The sequence below is a fragment of the Callionymus lyra genome, chromosome 7 (assembly GCF_982586985.1).
Source record: "Callionymus lyra chromosome 7, fCalLyr1.hap1.1, whole genome shotgun sequence".
Taxonomy (NCBI): Eukaryota; Metazoa; Chordata; class Actinopteri; order Syngnathiformes; family Callionymidae; genus Callionymus; species Callionymus lyra.
In genome coordinates, this window is record NC_141824.1 from 19,276,929 (window position 1) to 19,303,458 (window position 26,530).

The 26,530-nt window shown below is 44.2% G+C and overlaps 2 protein-coding genes across 7 annotated transcripts; both read left to right on the plus strand.

Annotated features, from left to right (window-relative positions):
• The first annotated feature begins 318 nt into the window (after positions 1-318).
• bicra (BRD4 interacting chromatin remodeling complex associated protein) lies at positions 319-15,425 on the plus strand. 5 transcript variants are annotated; one of them, XM_087795142.1, is made up of 15 exons: positions 319-357; positions 2,906-2,951; positions 3,200-3,245; positions 3,621-3,686; positions 3,866-5,908; positions 6,081-6,275; positions 9,778-10,329; positions 10,409-10,589; positions 11,472-11,569; positions 11,637-11,771; positions 11,863-11,909; positions 11,988-12,136; positions 12,923-13,017; positions 13,090-13,195; positions 13,264-15,425. In XM_087795142.1, exons 2-15 carry the CDS (start codon positions 2,911-2,913, stop codon positions 14,916-14,918), a joined length of 5,409 nt encoding a protein of 1,802 aa, XP_087651268.1. In that variant the 5' UTR covers positions 319-357; positions 2,906-2,910; the 3' UTR covers positions 14,919-15,425. The 5 variants fall into 5 exon arrangements, with proteins under 5 accessions (XP_087651268.1, XP_087651270.1, XP_087651267.1 ...); XM_087795144.1 differs by having other exon boundaries at positions 6,081-6,269; XM_087795141.1 differs by having other exon boundaries at positions 6,081-6,269; positions 12,923-13,195.
• Positions 15,426-17,647: 2,222 nt separating this feature from the next.
• Positions 17,648-26,321, plus strand: ehd2b (EH-domain containing 2b). Of its 2 annotated transcripts, none has more exons than XM_087795210.1 (7): positions 17,648-17,885; positions 18,360-18,671; positions 19,711-19,887; positions 21,355-21,470; positions 23,405-23,817; positions 23,878-24,042; positions 24,360-26,321. In XM_087795210.1, exons 2-7 carry the CDS (start codon positions 18,451-18,453, stop codon positions 24,906-24,908), a joined length of 1,641 nt encoding a protein of 546 aa, XP_087651336.1. In that variant the 5' UTR covers positions 17,648-17,885; positions 18,360-18,450; the 3' UTR covers positions 24,909-26,321. The 2 variants fall into 2 exon arrangements, with proteins under 2 accessions (XP_087651336.1, XP_087651337.1); XM_087795211.1 differs by having other exon boundaries at positions 21,355-21,452.
• Positions 26,322-26,530: the final 209 nt, after the last annotated feature.

Sequence of the window (26,530 nt, forward strand, 5' to 3'; positions counted from 1 at the left end):
TGGATGCAAAAAATAGAGGATCTAAGCAACACTTTGATTGTTTAAAAAATCTAAATTGAACAATTATTACGCATATTAAATTCCTATCAATGTGTGGAAAAAAAAACTGAAAATTATATGGTCCTCCCATAACATAATTAATCGTTGATGTTTATTTTCACTATTAGTTTCCAAGCCACACGGGAAAATGTTATGTTGTTTGTATTGGCATGAGACGTGGTTCTTGTTCAAACCCTTGCCATTCTGATCAGGCACTCGGCAGGCCCTCTTGTTTCCTGGCTGTAGTTGGGTCCTGATGAGCAGCCCGTGCGAGGCTGTCCTGGAGACCCCGCGCTGGCTGCACCTCGAGCGTCTCGGGTGAGTTTGTTACAATGTTGCAATTTGTACAATAATAACAATAACTGCGTCAAAAGCTGCGATATTGGCGCAGTGCACGTGCGCTGCACAGTGCACACCCGCCGCACTTCGGACGCAACGACGCCGTGTAGGAGCCATTTTCCAGCGACTTCCCAAAGCATTCCCCCCTCTTCATCCCAGAGTATTCCAACATTAACTCATATTTTGCTTGCAAGCTGAGACTGATAGCTCGCTGCGCAACTGTGTCCACACTTTACAACACAAAGCTGCGGCTTTTTAGAGCTAAAACCGGGCGCCGAGTTACACGAATAGTGCAAAATCGCGATTCCTGGTGGTTTGTTTTGAATGTCAAAGGCTCAGGCTAGCTGTACGCCTGAATATTGTTGATAACTGCTTAGGCTAGCTAGCCCAGGCTAACGAAATGCCCTCCAGATGCAGCTAAAAACTGCGGAAATTGAGCACACGCCGAACTTTTTGACTTATATTCTAATAATCCGAAGAGTAAAGAATCCGTGGAGTCACCCTGTTATCCGGTGGATGCTGTAATGTGCCTCGTAAATGGTAAGAAAACAGCAGTTAGCACGTAGCTAGCCGTTTGCAGCGCCTCCATTCATCTCAATGGCTCTGACCGAGTAATGGCTACGATCCGCCGCCTTTGTAGAAGGGAAGCTGCGGATGCCTCCACTGCACGTCCTCGATCGTAGTTTTTAAACGTGGATCTTGAACTTTAGTGCGTCTGTGGTTTAAATTATTGTTTACGGTTGTCGAAAAGGATCGACAGAGCGAGCTTAAGACGGACTGGGATGTGAGAAACCCGCGCGTTTTTTCGATTTGTTGTGTTTTTTTTTCCTCTTACCTTTCTGAACCCAGGATGCTGAATGTATTGAACAAAATGCGAGTATGATTTGTTTTTCCATAACTATGTCGACTTGAAACAACCTATTCAAATGCATTATGTGATCAAATTATGTTTCGTTTTTTTTCTGAGCAACTATAAACGAATTAGACGAACCCGATGACGCCAGTTAACGTTTTTAGCACTTGTCTAAGGCCTAAATAACACAAGTAAACCTGTGATTTAAATTGTACAAATGATGTCATTTATGATGCTTTAGCTCTTGCTTTTGTCACAAGGCTGCAATTTCGGTCCATTCCTGTTGTGTTATCAGTTGTATCTTGATCTTTAAAATATATACTTAATTGAATATTGTTTTGATTGTTAAAGCGCTTTGTGACCCTGGTCTGGAAAAGCGCTATATAAATAAAAATGACTTACTTAATTACTTAATAGACGGCACAGAACTTCCACCAGTATGTCAACAATATTTGGACAAATAAATCTGATCCAGAGACCCTGCTTCAGTGATTTAAGGATATTCTGATTTTAACATGCAACCTTTTGTAAGAAGAAGACAGAGATTATGTTATTATAAAGAATGTTTTTTCATGTTGGGGTTTAAATCAAATTTGTCTTTTAAATTCTTTGTTAGGTTTAAACCAATTTGGTTATAAATCCCTGCAGCACTCAACCATTTATTTTCATGCTTTGACACACAAATTACTCACAGCAAATTTGTTTAGATTTGCCTAAACATATTTCCAATAGTGGAAAGTTTAAGGAGCGTTGTGAAAAAAAATTCAATTGCTATTGTGTTTCGTATTGCTGTCCAAAGATTAGGTGAGGTAGCAGGATGTTAGTCATTCTGTAAATCAACCCAAACAGAACTTGTCTATCTGCATTTATTTGTTGTATTTTAAGGAAATCGATATCAACAACAGACAGTAAATTAGTGATGAAATTGTGTTATGACATTTTCTGCTCCAGAATAATTTTTGTCTGCTGTCAAAAAACTCTGAAACTCTCTTGCAAAAGTAGTTGTGGGTTTGTTGCAACATTGTCACTTTTGATGTTCTCTGTGTATCATATTGTAGATTTCTAAAATAATACCAGTCAATTCTTTGATTTCAGTCAAAGAATTAAGTCTTTATTAGTATTAATCATTTTACTGTAATCACACAAGTCAATCAAAGTTAATTGAGTGAATTAAAAATAATGGTGTAATACAAGGAGCCACCGACTGAAGTCACTTCAGTTAATGGCCCCAAAGAATTGGTAAATTAAACAAAAAACCATTGTCAGTAGACATTGTGAAAAATGGTCTATTTTCTCAAAAACATGAGGCTTGGATAAAAAGAAACGACACCGAAATCACTTCCTAAATCTGAAAACCACAATCGGCTTATTAAATCCTAAGCAAAGAAGCACAAGCACACCTCAGCCAAAAACCTTCTTGAGTACTTTCAAGGAAGCTATTGTTATATAGAGTGATGGGCAGCTTGTTCCAATTTCTGCTGGATCACTCACCTTCTCTCTTTGGATTGCTAGCTTTTTATTTTGTAAACAGTTTACAAATGGGTAAATTAGTCCTCAAATACTGTACGAATGTAGATTCAGTTTGCATTTCCTTTTCATTTATTGCCAGTTTATCAGGATAATTAATTTTGGTTTTGACTAATGAATCATGTTTTTACATCTTCTCACCCATAGTTGTCATGGATGATGAAGACGGCAGGTGCCTTCTAGATGTTATTTGGTAAGTTCATTATTTGGTATTTTCATCTAAATTTTGAGTGTTCTTAATGCTTGACCCCCCCTCCCCCCAAGCTAAATTAAACACCATTAGGAATCTGTTGTTAATGATGCAAACAAAGCAATAACCCTAGTCTTCCTGGTGCATATTTTTAGATTCTTATAGCAACACTGGTTCAAGAACAAACATTTCTAGTGCTCATCCAGTCTCTGTGCCTTCTCATGGTTTTAACACAATCTTCTCCTTTGCAGTGACCCAGAAGCTCTCAATGACTTTCTTCATGGATCTGAGACCCATGTGAGTTTCTTTATCTGAGAAAACTTTTTCTAATGTATGCCTACGGTTGCTCCTCCCAAACCCCTTGTGCTACCTGCTTGCTATTGTGTTACCAACTAATATTTCTGCTTACTTTGACTTTAATTTGAGCTAACTCTTATCTTGAAAAAGTCTTCATGATCAGAGACCCCTAACATTTCCACCTTCCAAATTCTATGTTTTTATTTATTCATTTTAACAACTTGAGTCCCTTACCTGTGTTAAGCTTTCTCCTTACCCAGTCCCCTCTTTTGTTTGACTGACCTGTTTTTCTGTCCTGTTGGCACTTGCCTGCTGGTTGGTTTCCTCCTTTGGTTTCTGTCTGTCCCTCCTGTGCTGGGTGGGCTGTGTCTATAGTTGGACACTGACGACCTTTTGGATGGTTCGAGCGATCCCTCTAGCTCGTTCTTCTCCACCACTGGGGTGAGTAAAGCCCCCTTGTGCTGTCCGTTTCTGCCCTTCACTGGAGCATGCAAATCCAAACGCCCTACAACTAACATCTGTGCACTTAGGCTAGCCTATGTCAAAACTGTTAAATATTGTCCAGTGGAATCGCCTGCCTTCCTCCTCATCTCATTTTGTTGCTTTGACTCTTTTTCAAGGGCCATGTTCCTGAGGTCCAGCCAACAGTCCAGCTGTCGGCCAACGAGCCAAGAGTCAGCGTTGACCTGGACTTCCTTGAGGATGATGACATCCTGGGAGGGTCACCCGATGGAGAAGGTGGAAGCAATGGATTGGGGACAAATCACGAGCCTTGTGACATCCTGCAACAGAGTTTGGCTGAGGCCAACATCACAGAGCAAAGCTTGCAGGAGGCAGAAGCAGAGTTGGACCTTGGCTCCTTCGGAATCCCAGGGCTTACACAGGTGGTTCAGACACTGCCGGATGCCAGCCTCTCAACGACAGGAGGGGCAACTGTCGGAGTTGGAATAGGCGTTGGCAGTGCTACGGCCATTTTCCCTGGGCCGGCACAGACTACGACTGCTACGCCTTCTAATGCCACGGCAGAAATGCTTGGGTCAGTTCTCGCTCAGCAGCTACAACCACAAGTTATGAACAAGGCCATCAGCGTTCAACCATTTATGCAGCCTGTGGGTCTTGGAAATGTGACACTTCAACCCATTTCGAGTCTTCAAACTCTTCCTAACGGAAGTCAGTCTGGGCATTTGGGTATTGGACAGATCCAAGTCGTTGGTCAACCAACAGTCATGACCATTAACCAGTCGGGGCAGCCGATTTTGGCAAAGGCCATGGGTGGTTATCAGCTGCATCAACCTGGAGCAGAGGTGTCCGGCACTGGCTCTCAGACCCAGCTCTCAGGCCCAGGAGGACTGTTGATCCAAGGGAACAAAGCAACCTTGGGATCTCAAGCTCTGAATGGACCGGCCGTTTGCATCAGCACCACCAATAGCATTAGCGGAGGCACAATGACTGCTACCGGAGGGGTGGTAGGATTCGGAACCACCACTATAGGTGCAGGAATTGGTCAACAGACGCAAGCTCAAGGGCAGATAATGCAAAATGTTATCATTCAGCGAACACCAACCCCAATCCAGCCCAAGCCAGCCCAGGGAGGAGCCATCCAGCCAAAACTCTTCAAGCAACAACAGTCCCAGCCAGCAAACCAACCGCTCCAGAACGATGCGCAGAAAGCTCTTGGACTGCAGCAGATTCCTGTGTCTGCTGCTCAAAATGTCACCTTTCTCACTGGAAAACCAGGATCCAATGTCGTCCTGACTACCCAAGCGACAACACAAGGCCCTCAGTTTCATCAGACCCTTTTTAAGCAGCAAGCAACACAACAATCTGGGAAGCCCCTCAGTGTGCACCTGTTAAACCAATCAGGCAGCATCGTTATACCCTCGCAGACGGTTCTACAAGGTCAGAACCACCAGTTTCTCCTGCCACAGTTACAGGCTGGTGGGCAGATCCTAACGCAACACCCTGGAGGCCACATCATCACCAGCCAGGGGCCTGGTGGACAGCTAATAGCTAACCAGATCTTAAGTGCAAACCAAAACATCAACTTGAGTCAGGTGTTGGCGTCACAGGGTCACCCTGGTGCGGCCCACATCCTCTCTGGACCCATCCAGCTTCAGCCTGGTCAGATGGGCACACAAACCCTGTTTCAGATGCCCGTCTCATTGTCTCAGAGTCAAGGCCAGACACAGACTCACACGGCCTCACATGCACAGACTGTAATACAGGGCATGCCCATCCAGAACTCTTTGACCATGCTGAGTCAGGTGGAGGGTTTAAGCCCCGCCGTCAGCCTTCAGCCCGCCTTGCAACCTCAGCCGAGTGGAGTTCCAAGCAGCAGCAGCGCAGGGGCAGCAACAATGGCTCAAGGCCAGCCTGGGGAGAGTGTTGCTGTTTTAGGAAGCTCGACGGAGCAGGCGGCTCACCCGGCTCAGCAGCACATATCGCAGACATCTGTCCTCGCAATGCAGCCCATCTCATCTGTCTCCACAGCAGCCACGGTGTCCTCTTCTTCTCCGTCCATGTCCTTATCAACGTCATCCTCTGTGACGGCAGTGGGGCTGGTCCCCTCTCAAGCTCAGCACAGTCCTGGAAGGTTACTTTTCACCAACCAGGGCTCAAGCATGATCTTGAGTCAAGAGTCTCTGCAGATGTTCCTCCAGCAGGTCAGTGTTTACCGTCGCCTCTCTTGCCTTGCTCAGTTGACTCACATGTATAACCTGCACGGAGTGATATTTTTTGGTCTGACTTCTCTGGTTCAATATTTTACTCCCCCTTTCTTCCAATACCCCCTTCTGTCCTTCCTCTTCCTTAAATGGCTAACGTACGTTTGGTCAGGAGCAGCAACGACACTCAGAGACTGAGTCCACGCCCTCGGTGGGCGTCCCAGCGTCTGTAATCGTCAGCAGCAACAACATCAGTACTCCAGCCCCTGCTGTCAATGACAGCCAATTAGGTGACTCTTGGGGGAGTCAAAGCCACAGCCCTCCCCCTGGTGTCTCCCACGTGACAGCAGTGGTGAAGCAGGTAGACGTACGTGCCCCTTATGTTAAGCCCAACCCACTTGCTACTGCCGCTGCTGCCACCGTTTTAGAGTCTCTGTCCTCCCCCCCCTTTTAGATGTTCTCTGCATTCTTCACAAGCTACATTCACACAGATGGCAGTGACCTCTAATGAGACAATACTCTGGAATGTTTATTTGTCGTTCATAAATTAAACTTTGAATTCATGTTTTAAAAGCAGGAAATGCAAAGAGAATGTTGTGGATATGATGTGGGCTTTCCACAACTTTGAAATATTGTCTGAGCTGATCTTTCAGACAGAAAATCACTTTCACTTATTAGTTGTTAACGGAAATTAGAAGTCCAACAAGTTGTGATTTTCTTCTTAATATAAATGTGTAAAGTGGAGTTAAACTGTTTTCATCACATCAACAACATCAGCAGACACGTCACCTTTAGGTGTGGGACTATATCATACACACTGTTAAACTTCATCCTATAATTCACTGATATTGGGATTTTTCTGAGGTGAGGCTATCAGCCTTAACTATTACGCATGACTTAACAGGTAAAGCTGTCAGCATGTCTCTCAAGAGTATTGGCTTGTTTTTGGTCCTGGTCAACCTTTTCTGGTCTGTGTTAATGCAGCATCTCCCTCCTTCTCAAGCTCAAGACTCACCTGCCTGCCACATCTCTTTCTGCCTTTGCTTCGGTGTTTGTTCAAGCATGATCATTCCAAGCTTCAGATCAGGATGGAATTGACTAAATCTGGGATTGGATATCAAATACTAACAAATGACTACACAAATCATCCTGCGTTTCCATACACTTTTTGATTTTTAAAGAACGCCACTAACTTCTATCTTAAGTTTCAGCTTATCTGCTGCATGACACCCAGGACACACAGGAGTTTATGACTATAAATGAGTGTGTTAATAACCATGAACACTGGTGAAGCAAAATGTTGATGGGGCTTGTGTGGATTTGTTAAAAGATTAAAATTATGATTCTGAGATTATTCGTAATTTTACCCTAGTCTTTTTGTAGTCTAAATTTGTATAACGCAGCTGTACCAGTGGCTTATTAGTCTGGTTAATGTTGCAACTTGGTAAGAAAATGAATTTGTATAAAGGAGGTTTTAAAGATTTCCGATGTTTGGTGAAGAGACAATGAGTCACTTTCAAAATGCCATTTTTTTGGGTCACAATGGAAAACTAACAATCGAGGAAACTACCAGCCAGAATTAATTAATTATTAGGGTTGCTACCTTGCTTTGCGGTCATTTAAGATGCTGTCATTTAACAAAAATGTTGATCGTTGATACAACTGGTTTGTCTAGTTCGTCCAGTCCTTCACTCAGAGCTGCTTATTATAGACTTATCTAGGTATAGGATGGGTATATAATCACCGGTTGAGAACCACTTTTGTAGACCAAATGAATAAGCTCAGCTTGTGTCTGTTTCTCATGTATTGTACTGATCCGTCTGTTCTTGGCATCGTACTTCAGTTGCTCACTACCTGGAGGTTTCCCCTCTCAGCTGACATGAGTTTATAGTAATAAGGGGGGCGGGCTCTGTGTTGAAAATAAGTTTAGACACGTCTCACTAGTTTTTACGATTTTGATTACGAAGGGATTCAAATTGTTACTTGACTTTGTTAACGAACAGAGTTTGATTTATTATTTGTATGGTATCATATTTAACCACATCCACTCCTCCTGTGTGCCCTGGTCATCAATACCTAATCAATCTCGCCTCCATGCTGATCATCTCCCGTAGACTCTCCATATGTGAGTGCCACTCCCCTACCAATCACTTTGTACCCCAGTCAACCAGACATCCAAAAGATCCCAGCCCCTGAAGTGTCCGGACTGCCCCCTGCTTCACAGCCCACAGACCTTCTGACCGTCTCGTTTTTCTTTCAAGTTCTCCAAGTGATCTCTGCTCTCTTCCTGCGTTACTCAGCAAACAAGCTTTCTCTGCTTTGGTTCAGACAGCTGCTAGATCTACAAGTCTTAACGCTTTTGTTTCCGTGCAGTTTGATGCTCTCAGATCTACATTTGTGTGCTGCTGTCTGGAGTTGGGCGATTGTTGACAGGGAATGTTTGAAAGGGACATTGACTTCCTTAATGTCAAATGTTGACCACATGTCTATGTTTGACATGGTATTTTTCTTTGAAATCAGATTGCTGGCTTTTTAAGGGCTGCTGTCAAATATTATTAAACATGTTCCTAAAAATTGGATCTATTAATCAGACTAAAATATTCAGTAAAAACGCCTTTAAATATGTATTATAAGTAATAAAAAAGATAAAAACAAATTATTTCTATATTATTTGTGTTCAAATAATGGTATGCAGTTGAATTACAAGGAGGAACCAACTGCTTTTTCTAACTTTATTCAATACAGAACAACCTGAAATGCAAAGTTTATCACCATCATAATGGACTCGTTAATTGTTTGAAATAGGAAACTTGTCAGAAGTTAAAGCAGTCCGGGCAGATTGCTGTAATTTAAAGTAAAATGCTTAGCTGATGATTAGCTGAGGCGGAAATAAAGTTCTTGGATTATGAATTTCTTTCAGAATATTTGAATAACTAATATTAATTTCACCATTAAAATTTTTGCTCACTTCTGCAACTGTTGCAGTGCATGAGAGTATGTTTAGACGTATTAAATTAATAAACGTTGCAACTAGGAAGGGGTTTATTATGTAGAGAGCCATTATTACACCTCACTCTGAGAAAGCACAATAAATAGTTTATTTAGAATTTTTCTTTCATTAAGTCAAATGTATATATTAATCTAGTTTTATTTTGTGTTTGTAATTATTAACTCACAATTGTTTTATTTCAAAATAATAATTCGTTTTGGAAATCTATTCTTAACTATAATATCTGTTAAATTCCTTTTTTTTTAAGTTGGACCTAATACTCCCACATCCACATTGCAAATGGCTTCAGTGGTTTCTAGTCACATATTTAAGTAAAACCTTTGGTTTTATGTTATAATGACGTTTATCTCCGTATGCCGCCATTCCTTCGTTTTATTTGGATTAACAAATATCGGGAAACACCGTATTAAATATCAGTGATGCTGTTGTTGGTAATCCTAACAAATTTACCCATTCAATGAAAATGTAAATGAAATGTTATTTCTTGTAATACCTTGTTACTTTTTACCGACTTGTGCTCACCCTGTGATCAGCCGTAGGAAGCGAGGAAAGTACCCTTGCAACCTAGAATCTTTTTGCATATCAGATATTCAAAGTGGAAGATCCAAAATATAGTCTTGTCAACATTTCTGGTCCCATTGGATATTGTATATAGTGTCCAAACTTTTTCCACAGTAGCTTCATAGTATCTAATCAATGGCCACATATGGGCCCATGGGTCGCCCAACTCCCTTTTACTTGAGATGAATCCAGAACCACAATCCTGTTTGCTCTGTACTGCATGCCAAATCTTTAAACAACGATCCGTCCCGGCGTCATCACCTGTGCATGTGTACTAAATTATCTGAATGTCCTCCAGGTTCCCTCCACTGGACACCAGCAGTCCATAAACATCCAACAACGGATGTCCCCCTCGCCGGCCCTGACCAGCCATTCTACTCCAGTAGCCGACAGCCCGCAGCCCTCCCAGTCCCCGCTCACTCTGAGCCAGCAGATCCAGTCCCCGCATCAACAACAGCGCCCCCCGTCGGAGCCTAAGCCTCAGTCACAATCATCCTCCCGCTCCTGCACACCCTCCTCTCACCCGCCGCTCTTTATCGTCCATAATCAAATGGCAGAGTCGCCGCAACAGGGCACTCCAGTCCAGCAGCAACAGACTCACATTCAAGTCCAATTGCAGTCCCAGCCGCCCCTTTCACAGTCCCCAAAACCTCCACCTGCTCAACAGCAGCTGCAGTTCACGGCGGTTCCCGTCAGCGCCTCGTCCACTCCTGTGGTCAAAGCCGGGGTAACTCAACTGACGGTTGAGCAGCAACATCACCTGCAAATCGTGGGATCTCAAATTCAGACTCTGTCGGGCATCGCCCAGCCTACGCCTCAGCAGAAGCAGCTGCTGGACAAACTGCACCAGGTACCGGACTTTTTGTGTTGTACTGCGATGTTGTCCCAGTGAGAAAGCAAGTATTAAAAACCCATCGATGTGTCTTCAGATGCAACAGAACATCCTCCTGCAGGTCAAGCAGTCGGCGCAGAAGCTGCAACAGTTCACACCCCAACAGGACGTGATCCCAGACAAAGTGATCATCACGTCCACATCCAACACCACGACCCCCGCTCAGCTTCCTCTGGCGCTACAGCCGACTTCAGTGCTAGTTAAAACTCCTGCTACAGGTGAGAGGAGAAAAAGTCTGAGTGGATCTGATGTTCAATTGACTGACGGACCGAATTAGTCTGACTGGATGTTATGTGTGAAGTCAAATTGATCCACCTACTACAAAAATACAAAACATAAAAAACTCAATATATCTATAAATGGTATTCCTTTATTCTTCACACGTTAGGTAAATGTGCGACAAATATCAGTTGATATTACAATACTTAATTAAATTTGTTGTCATTACTGAGTTGACTCAGGGGGGACTTACACTGAATGAATTATTAGGAATCAGAACATTCCTTAAATGTAATCCAGCGACTGGCTGATCCAATCAAAGCTGGACATTCACAAAAAAAGTTTTCCAGGAAGTAGTGTAAATAAAGTTATAGATTAAAGGCTTTATTGTCATTTCATTCAATAGAAATATGGTAAATTTAGTATCCAAGCCCTCGAAATAACGGGGTCGTTTTGTACTTGTATTAACATGCTGAAATACCACAAAGTGGATAAAAATGTGAGTCGGGTTGGTGTCGGATTCAGTTGCAAAGTAGATTTTCTAAAAGCTTTTTTTTTTTTATAAGTGAACCAAACTTCAAATAAATGATCTGACGATACTTTTTACAACACATTTATAGTCACTGACAACACTACATGATTGGCTGACAAGTGCAAGTTATTTCTTTTTATTCTGTAATCTCACATAAATGCACATAATGATCCCGAGGCGAAAGATGTGACGGCGCCATCCTGTGTTATGGAGATGACATTACTAAAAAATGTCTGTTCATTTCTATTTGCAGAAAATGGCAATCACAGGGCGCTTAATGCTCTGACAGCATTTATTTAACGTCTTGTCCCTGAAAACTTTTTCTAACCTGTCCAATCTCTGTCTGCAGCCTCAAGTGACTTACAGGTATTCTCAGGAGCCCCAGGACCAGCTGGAGTCATGGTGAACCAGACTGTCACTCCTGCCTGCCTTACCCAGCCTGCACAGGTGAGACGCTGCTCTGATGGATCCTTCAGTTGCTCAGCCGCTCACCTCGTTGTACAAAACCCTGCAGGTTCAGCCAAAACCAGGAGTGATCAGCTCGATCGGAGGGATGACTCTTGGCAAAGGTGGGGTACAGATTCAGGTCTTGGGGGCTGGGCTCACTCAGATGCCTGCTCCTCCTCTCCCCACCTTGGTCCAAACTCAGGTACATGTGAGCTCCAGCTTGTTGAGCTTCTGGCCTTAATGTAGTTATTTTAGACTTATTTGAATTCCTGTTCTGTCCTCTTCTGACTCAGACGACTATGAAGATGCCTTTTGGTGCAGAGCCCAGTAAAGAAGCGAGGTCGGTGCAGATTTATTCAACATCTGGATGATGGAAATGAAGCAGTTTGCTTGACTGTCCCTTTTGTTCCCACCGCAGGTTGCTGGAGCAGCTGAGAAAACAACAAGGCTCCGTCCTTCAACCAAACTACAGCGCCCCCTTCGACTCTTTCGAGGACACACTGCATAGACTTCTGCCTTACCACCTCTACCAGGGAACCGCCAACTCTTCTCAAGACTACCAGAAAGGTACCGCCGTCTCTCTACTGAGCAATTATATCAGCTAATCACGACTTCCTCAATTACCAAACAAGGATCTGTTCAAAGTAGAACAGAGGTCAACATGTGAGGTCTAAAAGTACAAAATCATCTTGAAAAAACGTTGTCGTCATGTCTTCAACTTGCCTGTTTTGATCGTTTATATCCTAAAACTGTCTATTTTCTGTCAAACTTATGGCCCGGGGTCAAAACTGGCCCGCCAATGAATCATTTTATGTGGCCTGCTGGACAGTTGATTCAAAAGTACAGTAGATTGTTTAGTTTCTGACCTATAAAGATGTTGGTCAAAGAGAAAGGGAACAATACAAAAATAAAATTGTTTTTTTTTATATTTTTGCAGTAGTACTAACACAGAGATGATTAAGATCAATTAAGCCTCAATAGACAATATCAAAATCAGATTGGTAGATAAAGCATATATTTTTACTAAGCCCACGACTTGGACTGTAAAAAGATTTTGACCACATGTTTAATCAGGTTTTTTAAATAAAAGAAATTGGTTAAAATGTATTTTAAACTCTTCCTGTTTGCAACAGTGTGTCTATTACATACTATATGGAATCAACTCAAGCCTTTGTGTTCATTATTATTTTTCCATTAAATTTATTCCATTTCATTACGTACAATATTTTGTAAAAAGCAATCAACATTTTTGTTGTTCATTTGTTGGCCACGTGGGGGCAACGATGAGCCCACTTAGACTTGTACGTTACTTATTCATCAGAATGTGACTGACTCTGACTTGTTTGTCTTCAGTGGACGATGAATTCGAGAAGGTTTCGTCTCAGCTTCTGAAGAGGACTCAGGCCATGCTGGACAAGTATCGCTACCTGCTCTTCTCCGAGTCTAAAGTGAGTACGACTCTCAGCCGTGGTTCTCTCGGCCGTGGACGTTGGAAACTGACGTTCTATGTTGACCTGCAGCAGCGACTCGGGCCGTCGGCGGAGATGGTGATGATCGACCGCATGTTCATCCAGGAGGAGAAGGTTGCGCTCAACCAGGACCGGATCCTGGCCAAGGAGAGACCAGGTACCTAACATAAGAGCCTCAGAACCTCCAGAGACAAGCTCTGACTCACCTGTTGACTTCCTTCACAGAAGAGTTTGTGGCGAACGTGCGGATGATGGAGAGCGCTTCTCTGTCGCAGCAGAAGTCGCCCCGAGCTGTGTCACCTGTGGCGCCCCGGACCTCCTCGGCTCCCCCTTTAAAACCAGAACCTGCATCTCCCCCCCATGCGCCGACTCCTCCGCCCCCCTCCCTCGCACCGAACCCCCCTCCTGCACCTGCACCTGCCCCGTCCACGCCCTTATTCCCAAACAAGCTGGTCATAAAGCATGGGGGAGGCGGAGCCTCTGTGTCCTGGTCCAGCAGCGGGCCCCCGCCTCCTCCTTCAACGCCCAGCAGGTTAGCAGCAGAAACCGTGACCCCCAGCGCCCCCTCAACTCGACCCTCGGCAGCCGCAACGTTCTCCTCCAACTCTCACTTCAGTGACGACGACGACGACGCACTTCCTCAGAGAACCAGCAAACCGCCGATCAAGACCTACGAGGCCCGGCGCCGGATTGGCCTGAAGTTGAAGATCAAACAGGACCAGACCGGCTTTGGCAAGGTGGTCCACAACACCGCCCTGGACCCAGTCCACACGCCTCAGACACCGCGGAGCAACCAGCCTGCGCCGCAGGCTCGTCTTCAGTCAGATGCCGTGGGGTCGCAGCAGAGGTCCAGCCCCGCGCCCGGCAACCCCACGGTCATCAGGACTCAGTCGTCCACTTGCCCGACACAATCCTCATTATCAACCTCGCAGTCCGGTCCCCAGAGAGGTCACGGCCCCCCTCCTTCCTCTACCTCGTCCACACACTCATCAAGTGCCCCCCCCTCCTCTCAAATGAACGGAACTCTCGAGCACCGCGACACAGGCGGGGTCAAACACAACCCAGCGTCCACTGCCACGCCCTCACCGACCACCTGCCGCCTCCCCCTGAGAAAGACCTACAGGGAAAACATCAGCCCCCGAGTTCGACCAGGTGTCCCGGGGGGAGGCGACGAGTCCGTATCATACCCTCAACCCACGCCGTCCCCACCCTCGTCCCCCCCACCGGAGCGGACGGTGGTGGCCAGCGTGAAGGTGGAGAAGAGGGGCCGGGAGGTGTCGGGTCACGACGGCGGTCGCCTCGGGGGCCCCGTCGACGAGGTGTTCAATCACGGAATCAAGTCAACGCACCACCTTTCACACCTGGTGAGTCGAGACGCGGCAAAGGGGAGGGTGGGGGAGGAGGCGGACCTGGACCCCGAGGTGGGCAGGTACAAGAGGGCGAGCGGGAAACACAGACTGAGGACTTCCGGGCCCTTTCGCATGGACCAGCATGCGCCCGGACCCCCGTCCCCCGAATCCTCTTTCCCCCGAGACTCTCTCCTGCCCGCCAAACGCTGCAAGTCGGACTCGCCCGACATGGACAACACTAGCTTCTCCAGCGGCAGCCCCCCCGACGACTCCCTGGACGGGCACCTGCAGTGCGCCATCGACAGCATCCTCAACCTGCAGCAGGAGCCCCCCACCCGTGGGCACGGCGTCCGGGGGGGCAACAGCCGACAACACCAAAGCCAACGCCCGGGAGGCTCCTCTGGCCCCTCCCACAGACCCTCCCTTCCCCAAGCCTCCTCCGGGTCCGCCTCGTCCTCCCTCGTCCAGCACCCTCAGGTCGGCGGTCGAGGCCACAATGGCAGTTTAGTACCACAGACTCGCAGCAGATAACAGCCCCTGAGCCCCCGACTGGACTGACAAGGGGCTGTGGCTTTTGTATGTGGGGGGGGGGCTCTGAATATTTGACTGTGTTGGCCTTGAATTGTCCAAATGGTTGTTCGTCCATCGTCGTAAGTCGAGACAGTTCCTCGGGTGCGAGGGTCCGATAGCACAACTGAAGGGAATCGAACCATCTCGTCACAGTTGCATCAGCTTTTAACTCTGATCTGGCCAGAGACTGTTTTGAGACTTGTGTTGCAGCGACCCTGCCTTCTCTCTGCAGTCGTGCATTTCAGTCAGCAGGGGGCGCTGCAAAGCGGCTAATTCAAGCAGCACAAGCGGTCAACTGGGGGGGGGGTCAGGATCAATAATAATGTACAAAAGACTGTGAGAGAATTTGAAGTATAGTATTACAGATTAATTTTGTATTGTATTTATTGTGTATAATGATACTTTTTAAGAAAAAAAAGAAATGTACATTTAGTAAAACTGTAAATTAAACCTCGCTTCTTTTATGAATCGCTGAAGTCGTCTCTGAGCTTCTCCAGTCACTTTTCTGGTCAAATTCTTAAAGTCGTTGTCATGGTGATCCTACAAATGTTGCTTATTGGATTATGCAACCGTTTAAAGATGTTTTCCTTTTGAGTTGTTCAAAGTAGTTTCAGAATCCCTACAGTCGTGATGAAGAGTCGCAGTTTTAAAAGGCACGGAGCCGAGTGTGTAATGGGATATTTATAGCTGCATATTTGAACCTGTAGACCAAAAATATTTGTTGAAATGTCTCAAAAACAATAGTTTTTGTTTGCACTAGAGATGACGGATGTCAAATGGAATGAAATGGAGAATTTAAAAGGTTAATTACGCTGAACTAAATGTTAAACAAAACAAAAAACTTTTAGAAATCCACCATTCCGAAAATGATTTAAAGCAGCACTGGGTAGTTGTGGGTTCCTTAATATTTTTGTACTAAAATAACTTGATGACACATCAACTTGAAACCTAGTTGAATGACTCATAGACCGTGACTTGGGGTGTTTTGTGTGATTTTTATTTTCACTGTAAAAGTTCTTGGGGATGGTGTGAACATGCTACATATCGCGCTTGTTGTGGGGGGGGGGTGGGCGAATTACGGTACAAAAACAAAGTTAAAGTCATGTTATTTACAAAGTCATATTTCACAATCTGATCAATTACTTCATCGACATCCATCCTTCATTCAGCCAATGGAAGTCTGGAAACAGAAAATTCGTCCAACGGCTGCAAACCAAAACTTTTGAGACGTGTAGCGAGTGCTCATGGGAAATGTAGTCTCCCGTCGAGCTAAACACTACCACTTTAGTCCACTGGTGTCGCTCGACTAAAAATCGCATAAAGCTGCTTGAAGGCACATAAAAAGAAACCTAAACAAAAAGTATTTAACATCACAAAACATCAAACATGAGGTAAAAATTTAATCCCTTTTACTTAAATTTCAGATGATTTTAAAATTGAATTGATGTGAAAATATTTTTTGTTTTAAAAAGGTTTTAAAAATTGCAAACTTTGACTCTTGAAATAGCCTAGATAAGTTCTTTCCAACCTCGGTTCGAGGACTAGTACTAGTCCATGGGGCATTACCTACACATATTTCTGTTCTATTGATCATTACTGTCTCAAAGGTATTCAGCCTATGACTTCTGACATGTCAAGACGCTCGTATCAGTCAAGTTTACTTGAAAGATGAAGCTGTAAACTAGTTAAAAGGAGTAAAACACAAAATTTATAAGATTCATTTTTATTTTTTTTATTTGTCTGGTGATATAACACTGACATTAGACCAGTCCGTAGTGCAAAAAAGATTTAGGGCGTCTGGTCCAGATAATAAAAACTTTTATTTAAACTCTTGACAAAGATGTAATTAAAAACGAGAAAATCATCCTGTAATGTTAAAATCATGGTTGAAAGAAATATAAGGACTGTCAGAAAGTGAATCAACAAAAATAAAATTGACAAAAGGAAACATTATTATTCTGACTTATAAAATAATCAAGAATATATTAACAGTAGAATTATTTTTTTTGAATTGAACAAAAAAAAATAGATCGTGAAAATATCTTGGAGAAAAAAAACAGGGTAGGTCAGGAAGGAAATCAACTAGAAATGTATTTGTAAAAAAAAAAAAAAGGAAAGTTGAGTTTTTGACTAAACAATCAAGATTACTAATAGAAACAAAACAAAAAACTCAAAAGTAGATTTTAAAACGGATAGATAAAGAAAGAAAATGAATATAAACATAAATCAAAAAATAGGGACTGTCTGAAAATAAATCAACAAAAAAGTAAAATTTATAAGATTCATTTTCATTTTTTTTATCCGTCTGGTGATATAACTCTGACATTAGACCAGTCCGTAGTGCAAAAAAGATTTAGGGCGTCTGGTCTAGATATTAAAAACTTTAATTTAAACTCTTGACGAAGATGTCATTAAAAACGAGAAAATCATCCTGTAATGTTAAAATAAAAAATAAAATAAAAAATAAAATGTAACTAGAAAACAATTCAACGATCCAAAAAATTCAAGTCCTAGGGTCTGGTTAAGAAACTCGTCTTCCGACGACTTGTTGGTGCAGAAGCAGCATTCCTGCCGCAGATTGAAGAACTCTGGGAGTTTGTGATTCTCACTCCGTTAGCTCCTCCTCCACCTCCTCCTCGCCCTCTGGCCACGGTTCATCCCTGCCATGATCCTGTGCCAGGCATTTTCTGAGAGGAGGTGCGACACTGTGGGAGGGGAAAAGAAAAAGTCTTCAGCCTGGTTCTGCTTCTGCTTCTCTGAGCCCCGGACCTCATCTGAGAGCCTCCTCCCGTCTCTCCTCCTCCTCTTCTGCCGCTCCTCTCGTGCATGTCGCTGCACCTCCTGCCACAGAAGCGTTTTTGTATCCTCCAGCTCAAACATTTTTCCAGAGGAGACGACTGGAGCCGGATCACGCCGCCTGGAGAAGTGGTAGGTGCTTCCCCCGAAGAGAGGCTTTAGTTAGATTTTCCAGTTGTTAAAAAAAATGTGGTTTTGAAAAAGAGCCTGAGGGGAATTTTCCCCAACAAATCTTTTTTAGAAAGTTTTTAGCCGTGTAATGGCGGTGGTCTGATTCTCCACAGCAAACGCCATTTTATTCAAGTCTTGTGACGAGTCTAACGAGCGTGTTTATGTCAAACCTCAAGTCTCTGGAGCTTGTTCCCCCCCCCCCCCAAGTCCAGTCGACCTTCCAAGAGGTCTTTTCCTCACACGAACAATGGAGCCATATTTCACCTTCCAGAGGAGATGAAAGGAATCTCTCAGTGTAGCTGAGGTCCTGACGCAGGGTTGGGTTTGGACTTTTTCCACTGCTCCCCCTGACAGGATGAATCCTCTTTCAGGAATCTCGCAGCTTCTGTCGCACCTTTACTCCATCTGTTTCTTCTCCGCCCTCCTCTGTTCCAGGCAGGACTAACAGGAAACATCTGAAGGTTTTTTCTGAGTCCAGAGGAAATCTCTCCGTTTCTCGAAGGAGCTCCAGAGATCCGTGGACATCATGTCACGCTGGGGGCGGAAGGACGTGAAGAAGGCGCCGGAGGTGATCCGCACCGTGACCGAGGGACTCAAGTCCCTGTACCGCCAGAAGCTGCTTCCCCTGGAGCAGTACTACGGCTTCCATGACTTCCACTCCGCCAGCCTGGAGGACGCCGACTTTGACAACAAGCCCATGGTGCTGGTGGTGGGACAGTACTCCACCGGCAAGACCACCTTTATCAAGTAAGATGTTTTTTTTGTTGTGCTTAACCCTCGTGTTGTCTCTGGGTTCAAGGTGAACGACCTCCACCACTGCATTTGTATATTTCTGGAAGCCTTGACCCAGAGACCACAAAAGGAGACCAGCCATGTCGTCTTTTTGGGACTCTGTGCGGATCTTCAGCAGTCGTGTCAGAGGAAGATCACGTTGTGAGAGGGCAAAACTTAGCGAAAAATCACTTTGTAAACTAGCGCAAAAACTGGGAAGCCAGAAAAATGTTGTCCAAAAAATATACCATTACAAGGAAGATGGAAACATCTCAACTTTCAATTCATCATCACATTTAGGTATTTAAATTATACAATAATTAAAGTACATTTAAGAACGGAAAAAGTTGGCCGTAAGAAATAAATTCTTGCTTAGAAAGTATTTAAGCGTAAAAAATATATATATATTTCACAGTAATGTTTACTTAAAAAAAAAATATTATTCAGAAAGAAAATGTATTTTAACTGTCAGAAAATCAACTAAAATGTAATTTTAAAAAGAACACATGAATTTAAGAGGCAAATATTTTCTAAAACTAGACTATTGGGACTGTCAGAAAGTCAATCAACAAAAAGATAAATTAACAAAAAAAGGAAACATTATTATTCTGACTTAATAATCAAGAATATTTCAATAAAACTAAACAAAAAACATAACAGTAGAACTTTTCTTTTGAATTGAACAAAAAAATGGATAGTGAAAATATCTTGGAGAAAAAAAAACAGGGACAGTCAGAAAGTAAATCAACTAGAAATGTATTTGTTAAAAAAAAAAAAGGAGATTTTAGTTTTTGACTAAACAATCAAGATTACTAATAGAAACAAAACACTCAAAAGTAGATTTTAAAACGGATAGATAAAGAAAGAAAATTAATATAAATGTAAACCAAAAAATAGGGACTGTCTGAAAATAAATCAACAAAAAACAGTGAAAAGGTAAACATTATATTTGACTCATGGCATCAACAAATTTGTATTAAAAAGAACATAATCAAGAAAAAAAACTTTTCCAAAGGTATCTTCTGGAGCAGGAGATCCCGGGCAGCCGGATCGGACCAGAACCGACCACCGACTGCTTCACCGCCATCATGCATGGGGAGGTCGAGGGGGTCATCCCCGGCAACGCCCTCATCGTGGACCCAAACAAACCCTTTCGGAAGCTCAACCCCTTCGGAAACACCTTCCTCAACAGGTGAGCGTCTCTGACGTCTCTGTGAGCAGAACCTGCGAGGAGAGATAAGAGCCAGGAATGTCTCGTCCTGCTGCCAGATTTCACAGAGCGCTCAACTTATTTGTGGAAAACTGAGGTCATGTGACCGAGAGGCGACGACAGAGGTCGTCATAGCAACAAGGAAAACTTCAGGAAGATTCTTATTGGACTTCCTTCTGCCCCGGTCCACTTTTTCCACTGATGTCACAACCTTTAGTGGAACACTGTGCCTCTGTGTGTAACTGTGTGTGTCTGTGTGTGCTCGTTATGTAAACATGTTTTTGTGTGTGTGTGGCCCATCAGTTGTGTACCCTTTCATTTTGAGTCTGTGTGGAGCATGGGGGGGGGGGCTTCCCCTGTTCACTCAGACGTGTGTGTTTTTCCATGTGTTCATGGCTGTATATCAGCAGTGTTGCGTTGTCCTGTGTTTACCCCAGTGTGTGTGTGTCTACACTTCATGATCTGTTGTTTGATTGTGTAGAACGTTTAGTGTGTACTTCAACTTGTGTGTACGTGTATCTGTGTTGCATTTGTGTGCGTGCAAGTACATGCGTTTGTGTGTCTGTGCGTGCATTTTTGTGTGAACTGTAGGCACATGTGGTGTTTTTTTATGCCTGTGTGTATTTAGTTGGTTTGTGTGTAGGTGTGTGTGTGTTGTTTATTGTATATGTGTGTGTGCCTGTTAGCACATTAATATGTATGTGCATATTTCTGTGTGTATGTGTGTGTGACCGTGTGAGTGCATTTGTATGTGTGGTCGTGAGGATATGTGTGTGTGAGTGCATTTGTATGTGTGGTCGTGAGGATATGTGTGTGTGTTTATGTGAGTACATGTGTTTCTGTGAGTGACTTGTGTGTGTCTGTGTTGCGTGTGTATCCCGATGTATTTCTGTTTGTGTGCGTGCGTGCGTGCGTGCGTGCGTGCGTGCGTGCATGTGTGTTGTTTTTTTTATTTGTGTGTGTCTGTGGGTGCATTTGTGTGTATGTGTCTATGAGTGCATTTGTGTGTGTGCCTGTGTCTTGTTTTCGTATTTGTGTGTTTGTTGGTGTGCGTGTGTCTGTAAGAGCATTTGTGTGTTTTCTTTTGTATGTTTGTGTGTGTATATGTGTATCTGTGTTGAGTTTTTATGTGTGTCTGTGAGAGCTTTTACATGTAGAAAGTCCCTAACTCTGGTTTTCCACTGAACTCTTGTTGTGTGTCGTTGAGCGTCTACTTGTCTTGGACTTCCTGTCGAGGGAGCTGGTGAGCTCGTTAAGATCCGAATCCTCAGGAAGTTGTGTTGTTGTTCTCCGCCCGCGTCGTTAGCCAGACATATTGTTGGGTTCTGCTGCTAATTGTCTCGCAGGAAACGCTCGCCGACACAATGGCATGACTTCAGTCATCTACACTCTCAACGGACCTCCGTGACCTGGTCGGCGCCCCCTATTGACCGGTCTTCGTCCTTCCAGGTTCCAGTGTGCCCAGATGCCCAACCAGGTCCTGGAGAGCATCAGCATCATCGACACGCCCGGGATTCTGTCGGGGGCCAAGCAGAGAGTCAGCCGAGGTGAGCGGGCTCGCAAAGGTGAGGAGAGGGTGCAGAGGGGGCGGGGGTCCGGCTGTGACACCTGAACATCCGCTCACAAACTCACCCTAACCCCGGCTAACTCATGGACACGACTGCACCGGCCGGAGAGGAAGTCCCGCCAACAAAGACGTTGAGCTTGTGTAGAGTTGAGGACGGTTGTGGCGACCAATGAAAATCCCACGATGGGTCTCTAGGGCGCCCCCTGGCGGTCAGAGTTTAAATCCGGTCTAAGAACACAAACTTATAGCGTGTGCATGGTGGGAATGTTGCAAGCATGTGTGTGTGTATACATGCAGGATTTGTGTATTGTGTGTGTGTGAGAGGATACACATTTGTGTAAGCATGTGTGCCTAGTGTGTGTGTTGGTGGTTTATACATTTTAGTGTATTACATAGTGTTACTATCATGTGGTATTACTGGGCGAGTTTGTCTGCATGTAGGTTGCTTGTGTGTTTGGTGTGTGTCCGTAGTGTCAGTAATCATGCTAGCTTGTTGCGTCAGTGCTGGGGGCGGGGCTCCACCGTGTTCAGTTAATCAGTGCCGAGCTCTCGTTTTAGCCTCCTTAACTGGTATGTTTAAGAAGGACGATTAATCAATTGGAAAACAACAAGAAGGGGAATAGGATGCATGAAAGTGGGCGTGGCTTCACTCAAATGTCAACGAAAAAACAACATTTTGTAACATCATTAACAATAAGCTTCAAATGTAAACAGACTCTAACCAGCAGCACTGAAGTGAACTGCATGACACACCAACTAAAACCGCTGAAACGATGCATACCTTCGCCAAGAAGTTCACACATTATACAATAATTTAAATATAAGTACTGTTATTTCAAAAAATGAATAATAAGCTTAAGCTTAAACTCCATCACCCTTTATCCATCCATCTTCTAAAGCTTATCCAAGGTCAAGTCAAAGGGCACCTGCTGGAGGGAAAACAAATTCTCTTACAGGTCTTCTGGTCTTCCTGTGTTCCCAGGCACATGGATGTGTCCAGGAGGTCACGCTAAACGTTGACTGAAACGCCGAAACTGGCTTCTATGTGGATGAGTAGTTGTTCTACTTTGAGTCTCTCCTAAATGACAGAACTCTTCACCTTTTCTCTCTATTTTCAAGTCCAAACACCCTACGGAGAAAATAGATTTCACTACTCGTACCCACAATCTTCTGGTGACCCTAGATGAGACCTTCTCATCAATAGCTCAGTCATTTGAATCAACTCTTTCTTCATCATGACAGATGCATTTATCCAAGTCCAACATTTTATCACCTTGGTCGCCTAGAAATTTATTATTGAAATTTAGTGATTCAAGGTGGTATGCGTTCCGATCTCCGTTCACAATTACTTTGAGTTGTCCACCATTAGTGAAGACTTCGCAAGCCGACAATATAAAGTTATGGAATCTCGTCTATTGGCTCTGACACTTGTACCCAGTGTCTTTGTGTCAACAAACAAGTTTGGGTTAGTGTTGACCCTCCGCTCTGCTCTCACCCTCAACCTCCAATGCAGGACTCTTTTGGCACTTTTCCAGTACCGTTTCCAGCCCTACTCAACTCGGCTCGACACTACTCTGTTGTGTTTCCACCAGCCCTGCTAACTACTCGCGGTGGGCGGGGCCGTCATAACATAGCACGGCAAAACATGGAGGCAATGGTCTACATACCAAACACAAGAAGGTCTTGGACCTCGGCCACAGATGACAGAACCTTTCGGACCGATGTACCTCACTCCTTCACAAAGTTGGCACCTTTTTAGCCGCCTTAGCTTGCTTGGAACCAGATCGGAGAAGGTCCCTAAAATATTATCTGCTTCGACATACGGTGCTGGTGGAAAACGGAACGAACTGGGTAGAGTCGAGACGAGTTGGGCTAAGACAGGCTGGTTGAAAAGGGCCATTTATGAACCCCAGTTCTTGTCCACTCCAACAGGCTACGACTTCCCGGCTGTGCTGCGTTGGTTCGCGGAGCGTGTTGACCGCATCATCCTTCTGTTCGACGCCCACAAGCTCGAGATCTCCGACGAGTTCTCAGAGGCCATAGGCGCGCTAAAGGGGAACGAGGACAAGCTGCGTGTGGTGCTCAACAAAGCCGACATGGTGGGAACCCAGCAGCTCATGAGGGTCTACGGAGCCCTCATGTGGTCTCTTGGGAAGGTCTTTGGGTCTCCTGAGGTTTTAAGGGTTTACATCGGATCTTTCTGGTCGGAGCCGCTGATGGTTGCGGATAATCGTAAGCTGTTCGAGCTGGAGGAGGAGGATCTGTTCAACGACATCCAGAACCTCCCACGCAACGCAGCTCTACGCAAACTCAATGATCTGGTCAAAAGGGCCCGTCTTGTCCGGGTAAGTGAATAATTGAGGTCCCAGACGTGGCTGGAAGTGACGTTTATGGTGTCTCCTCAGGTACACGCCCATATCATCAGCTACCTGAAGCAAGAGATGCCCAGTGTCTTCAGGAAGGACAACAAGAAGAAGAACCTGATCTACCAACTGCCCGTCATCTTCTCCAAGATCCAGCTGCAGCACAACATCTCAGCAGGAGACTTTCCAGACTGCACTAAGATGCAGGTGAGCAACGCCAGTGTCCTAGCATCTGGATCCAGTCATGAGAGATCAGAAGAAAATATGGGGGGAGCCATAACATGCAGTTTATCTGTTCAAAGTTCACAGTAGAAATGAAATCTGTTCTTCCACGTCAGGCATGAATTAATAATCTTTTTATTTTGTGATGTCGTTCATCTTTACCAAATGTATTAAGCCTAAAACATTATGTTTTTAAATAGAATTTCTTACATGGTGGTGACTACGAAGAAGAGCAGATGGGTCATATTAAATTGTCTGGGAACTTATGAATGGTGTCACTAGCATATCGTCTTTCTCCAAAGGAACAACTGATGGTTCACGACTTCTCCAAGTTCAAAACCCTGAAGCCGAATCTGATGTCCGCCCTGGATGAGCTGCTCTCCGGTGATATCGCCAAACTCATGCCTCTCCTGCGGCAGGAGGAGCTTGAGGCGACTGGGGAACCTGGGGTTCAAGGAGGCGCTTTCCTCGGAACCCGAGTTGGCCCTTTCAACGAGGGAGACCCCTTTGGTGAGGAGAACGGCGAGGGCAGCGAGGAGGAGGAAGACTGGGTGGTCAACAAAGACAAACCCAAGTACGATGAGATCTTCTTCAACCTCGCTCCCAACGAGGGGAAGCTGAGCGGCACCAAGGCGAGGGACTGGATGGTGAGCTCCCGCCTGCCCAACTCTGTGCTGGGTCGCATCTGGAAGCTGTCCGACGTGGACCGGGACGGGATGCTGGATGACGAAGAGTTTGCCTTAGCGAGCCACCTCATCGAGGTGAAGTTGGATGGTCACGGTCTTCCGCCGGAGCTGCCCAACCGTCTGGTCCCTCCATCCAAACGCCGGCAGAAGGGTTCCGACGCGTAGACTCGCCTCTCTTCTTCGCTTCACATTATTTGCCTTTATTTTCTTTAGAGCCAAAGTTTACCTTCTGAGACTGATAGTAGAAAACCTGATCACAGCCAAAAGATTGTATATTAAAACAGGTCAGATAGCTTTGTATGTTTGGAGTATGTGAATTCTGCTTTCTATTATTCTGGGAGGAATGCTTAGGTTTTAGTATTTCAGGAAGCATGCTGGGTTTCTTCTGGGTGCTCCAGTTTCCTCCCATGTTCCTTAATAAATTAATTCATTTGGAAATTTCAACACAATTGTAGCAAACATAGTTGTCATTTTCCTAGCTTAGTGGACAAACAACAAAGAAGTGATATCATGATGTCACATGGGGAAAGTGAAGAAAAACTTTGGATGATGAATCATCAGGGTCATTAAACCTCAGTAGCACATTAAAAAGTGTTCACTTGAATTTAGAGAAAAGAAATCAAGCATCGCTAAAAGGTTCTTATGTTGAGGTGTTTATGTTTATATTTCGCCGTTCTGAAAAATCGCAAAAAGGCAAGACTTTTAACATTGACCCGTTCACTTGAAGAAAAACCAAAGAAAAAGTACTTTATGAGCATCACACTCTTGCTCTTGTGAATCTTTCGAGAACTCCAAAGTTGCCTTTTAATTTGTCTAGACGTCGTCTTGCTCTGCCATTAATCCAACCGACCATTGCTGCGTAGTTGAGGTCAGGTAACAAATACAAATATGTATCTGAAGCTTAGTTTATGTGATTTAAGTTCTCCCAGGGGAGCTGTTGATACGTTACCCTATCGTCTCTTAAAATTGTCCTTGAAGGGAATAGCTAGTGCACCTTATCGCCTTTAAATCCCCTAAATAGTTGTCGTCTAATGCTAATTGTTGGACGACAAAAAAACGCTCATCTAAACTATGTGTTAAAGTCAAGCCCAAACCACGCTAGTTAGTTGAAATTCAATACATATTTATGTTGATATCAAGGCCTGTGAAGATCCCTGCTTAGCTAGCAAATAGAGAATTGAAGAAAGGTGGTGTTGTTGTTAGCATTCAAGAATAACTTTTCTAAAAAGTGTTTTAAGCGTTTTTGTTTCTTGTTTCTCAACAATCCGAGAGAAAGTCTTAATAAGAAGAACAAAACCATTTAAATAGTCTGGAGAGCTACGAAGGTGTTTCAGTGAAGAGTTGGTTTAGCATTTAGCATGTCGTTACTATTTAGTTTGAAAATTATCTTTCACAGACTTTCCAGCTTTCGCACTTACAAGCTTATGCTCTTATTATTTTTTTTTTTTTTTCATTTCAACATTAAGATGTGCAGGAGTGAGTTTGGTGACATATCACACTGATGACTGAATGATCTATATTACTGACTACTGTACACGTCTGATAACTCTTTTAACCAAATAAAAGGACATGAATGTGTTTGATGGCAGTTCTTTAACTCGAATCAGATGATGGTGACGTCGACCTCATGACTTTAAACAGAGTCATGCGAGTCACGACTTAAGAAAGTTTAAAAAATGTGGATGTGGTTGTTAGAGGCTTCTCCCTGTAGAGATCAATCTTTTATATGCAGGATTTCTCTGACTACACTCTTAGCTCTTGTCTTGACTGCATTTCTTTGTCTCTGG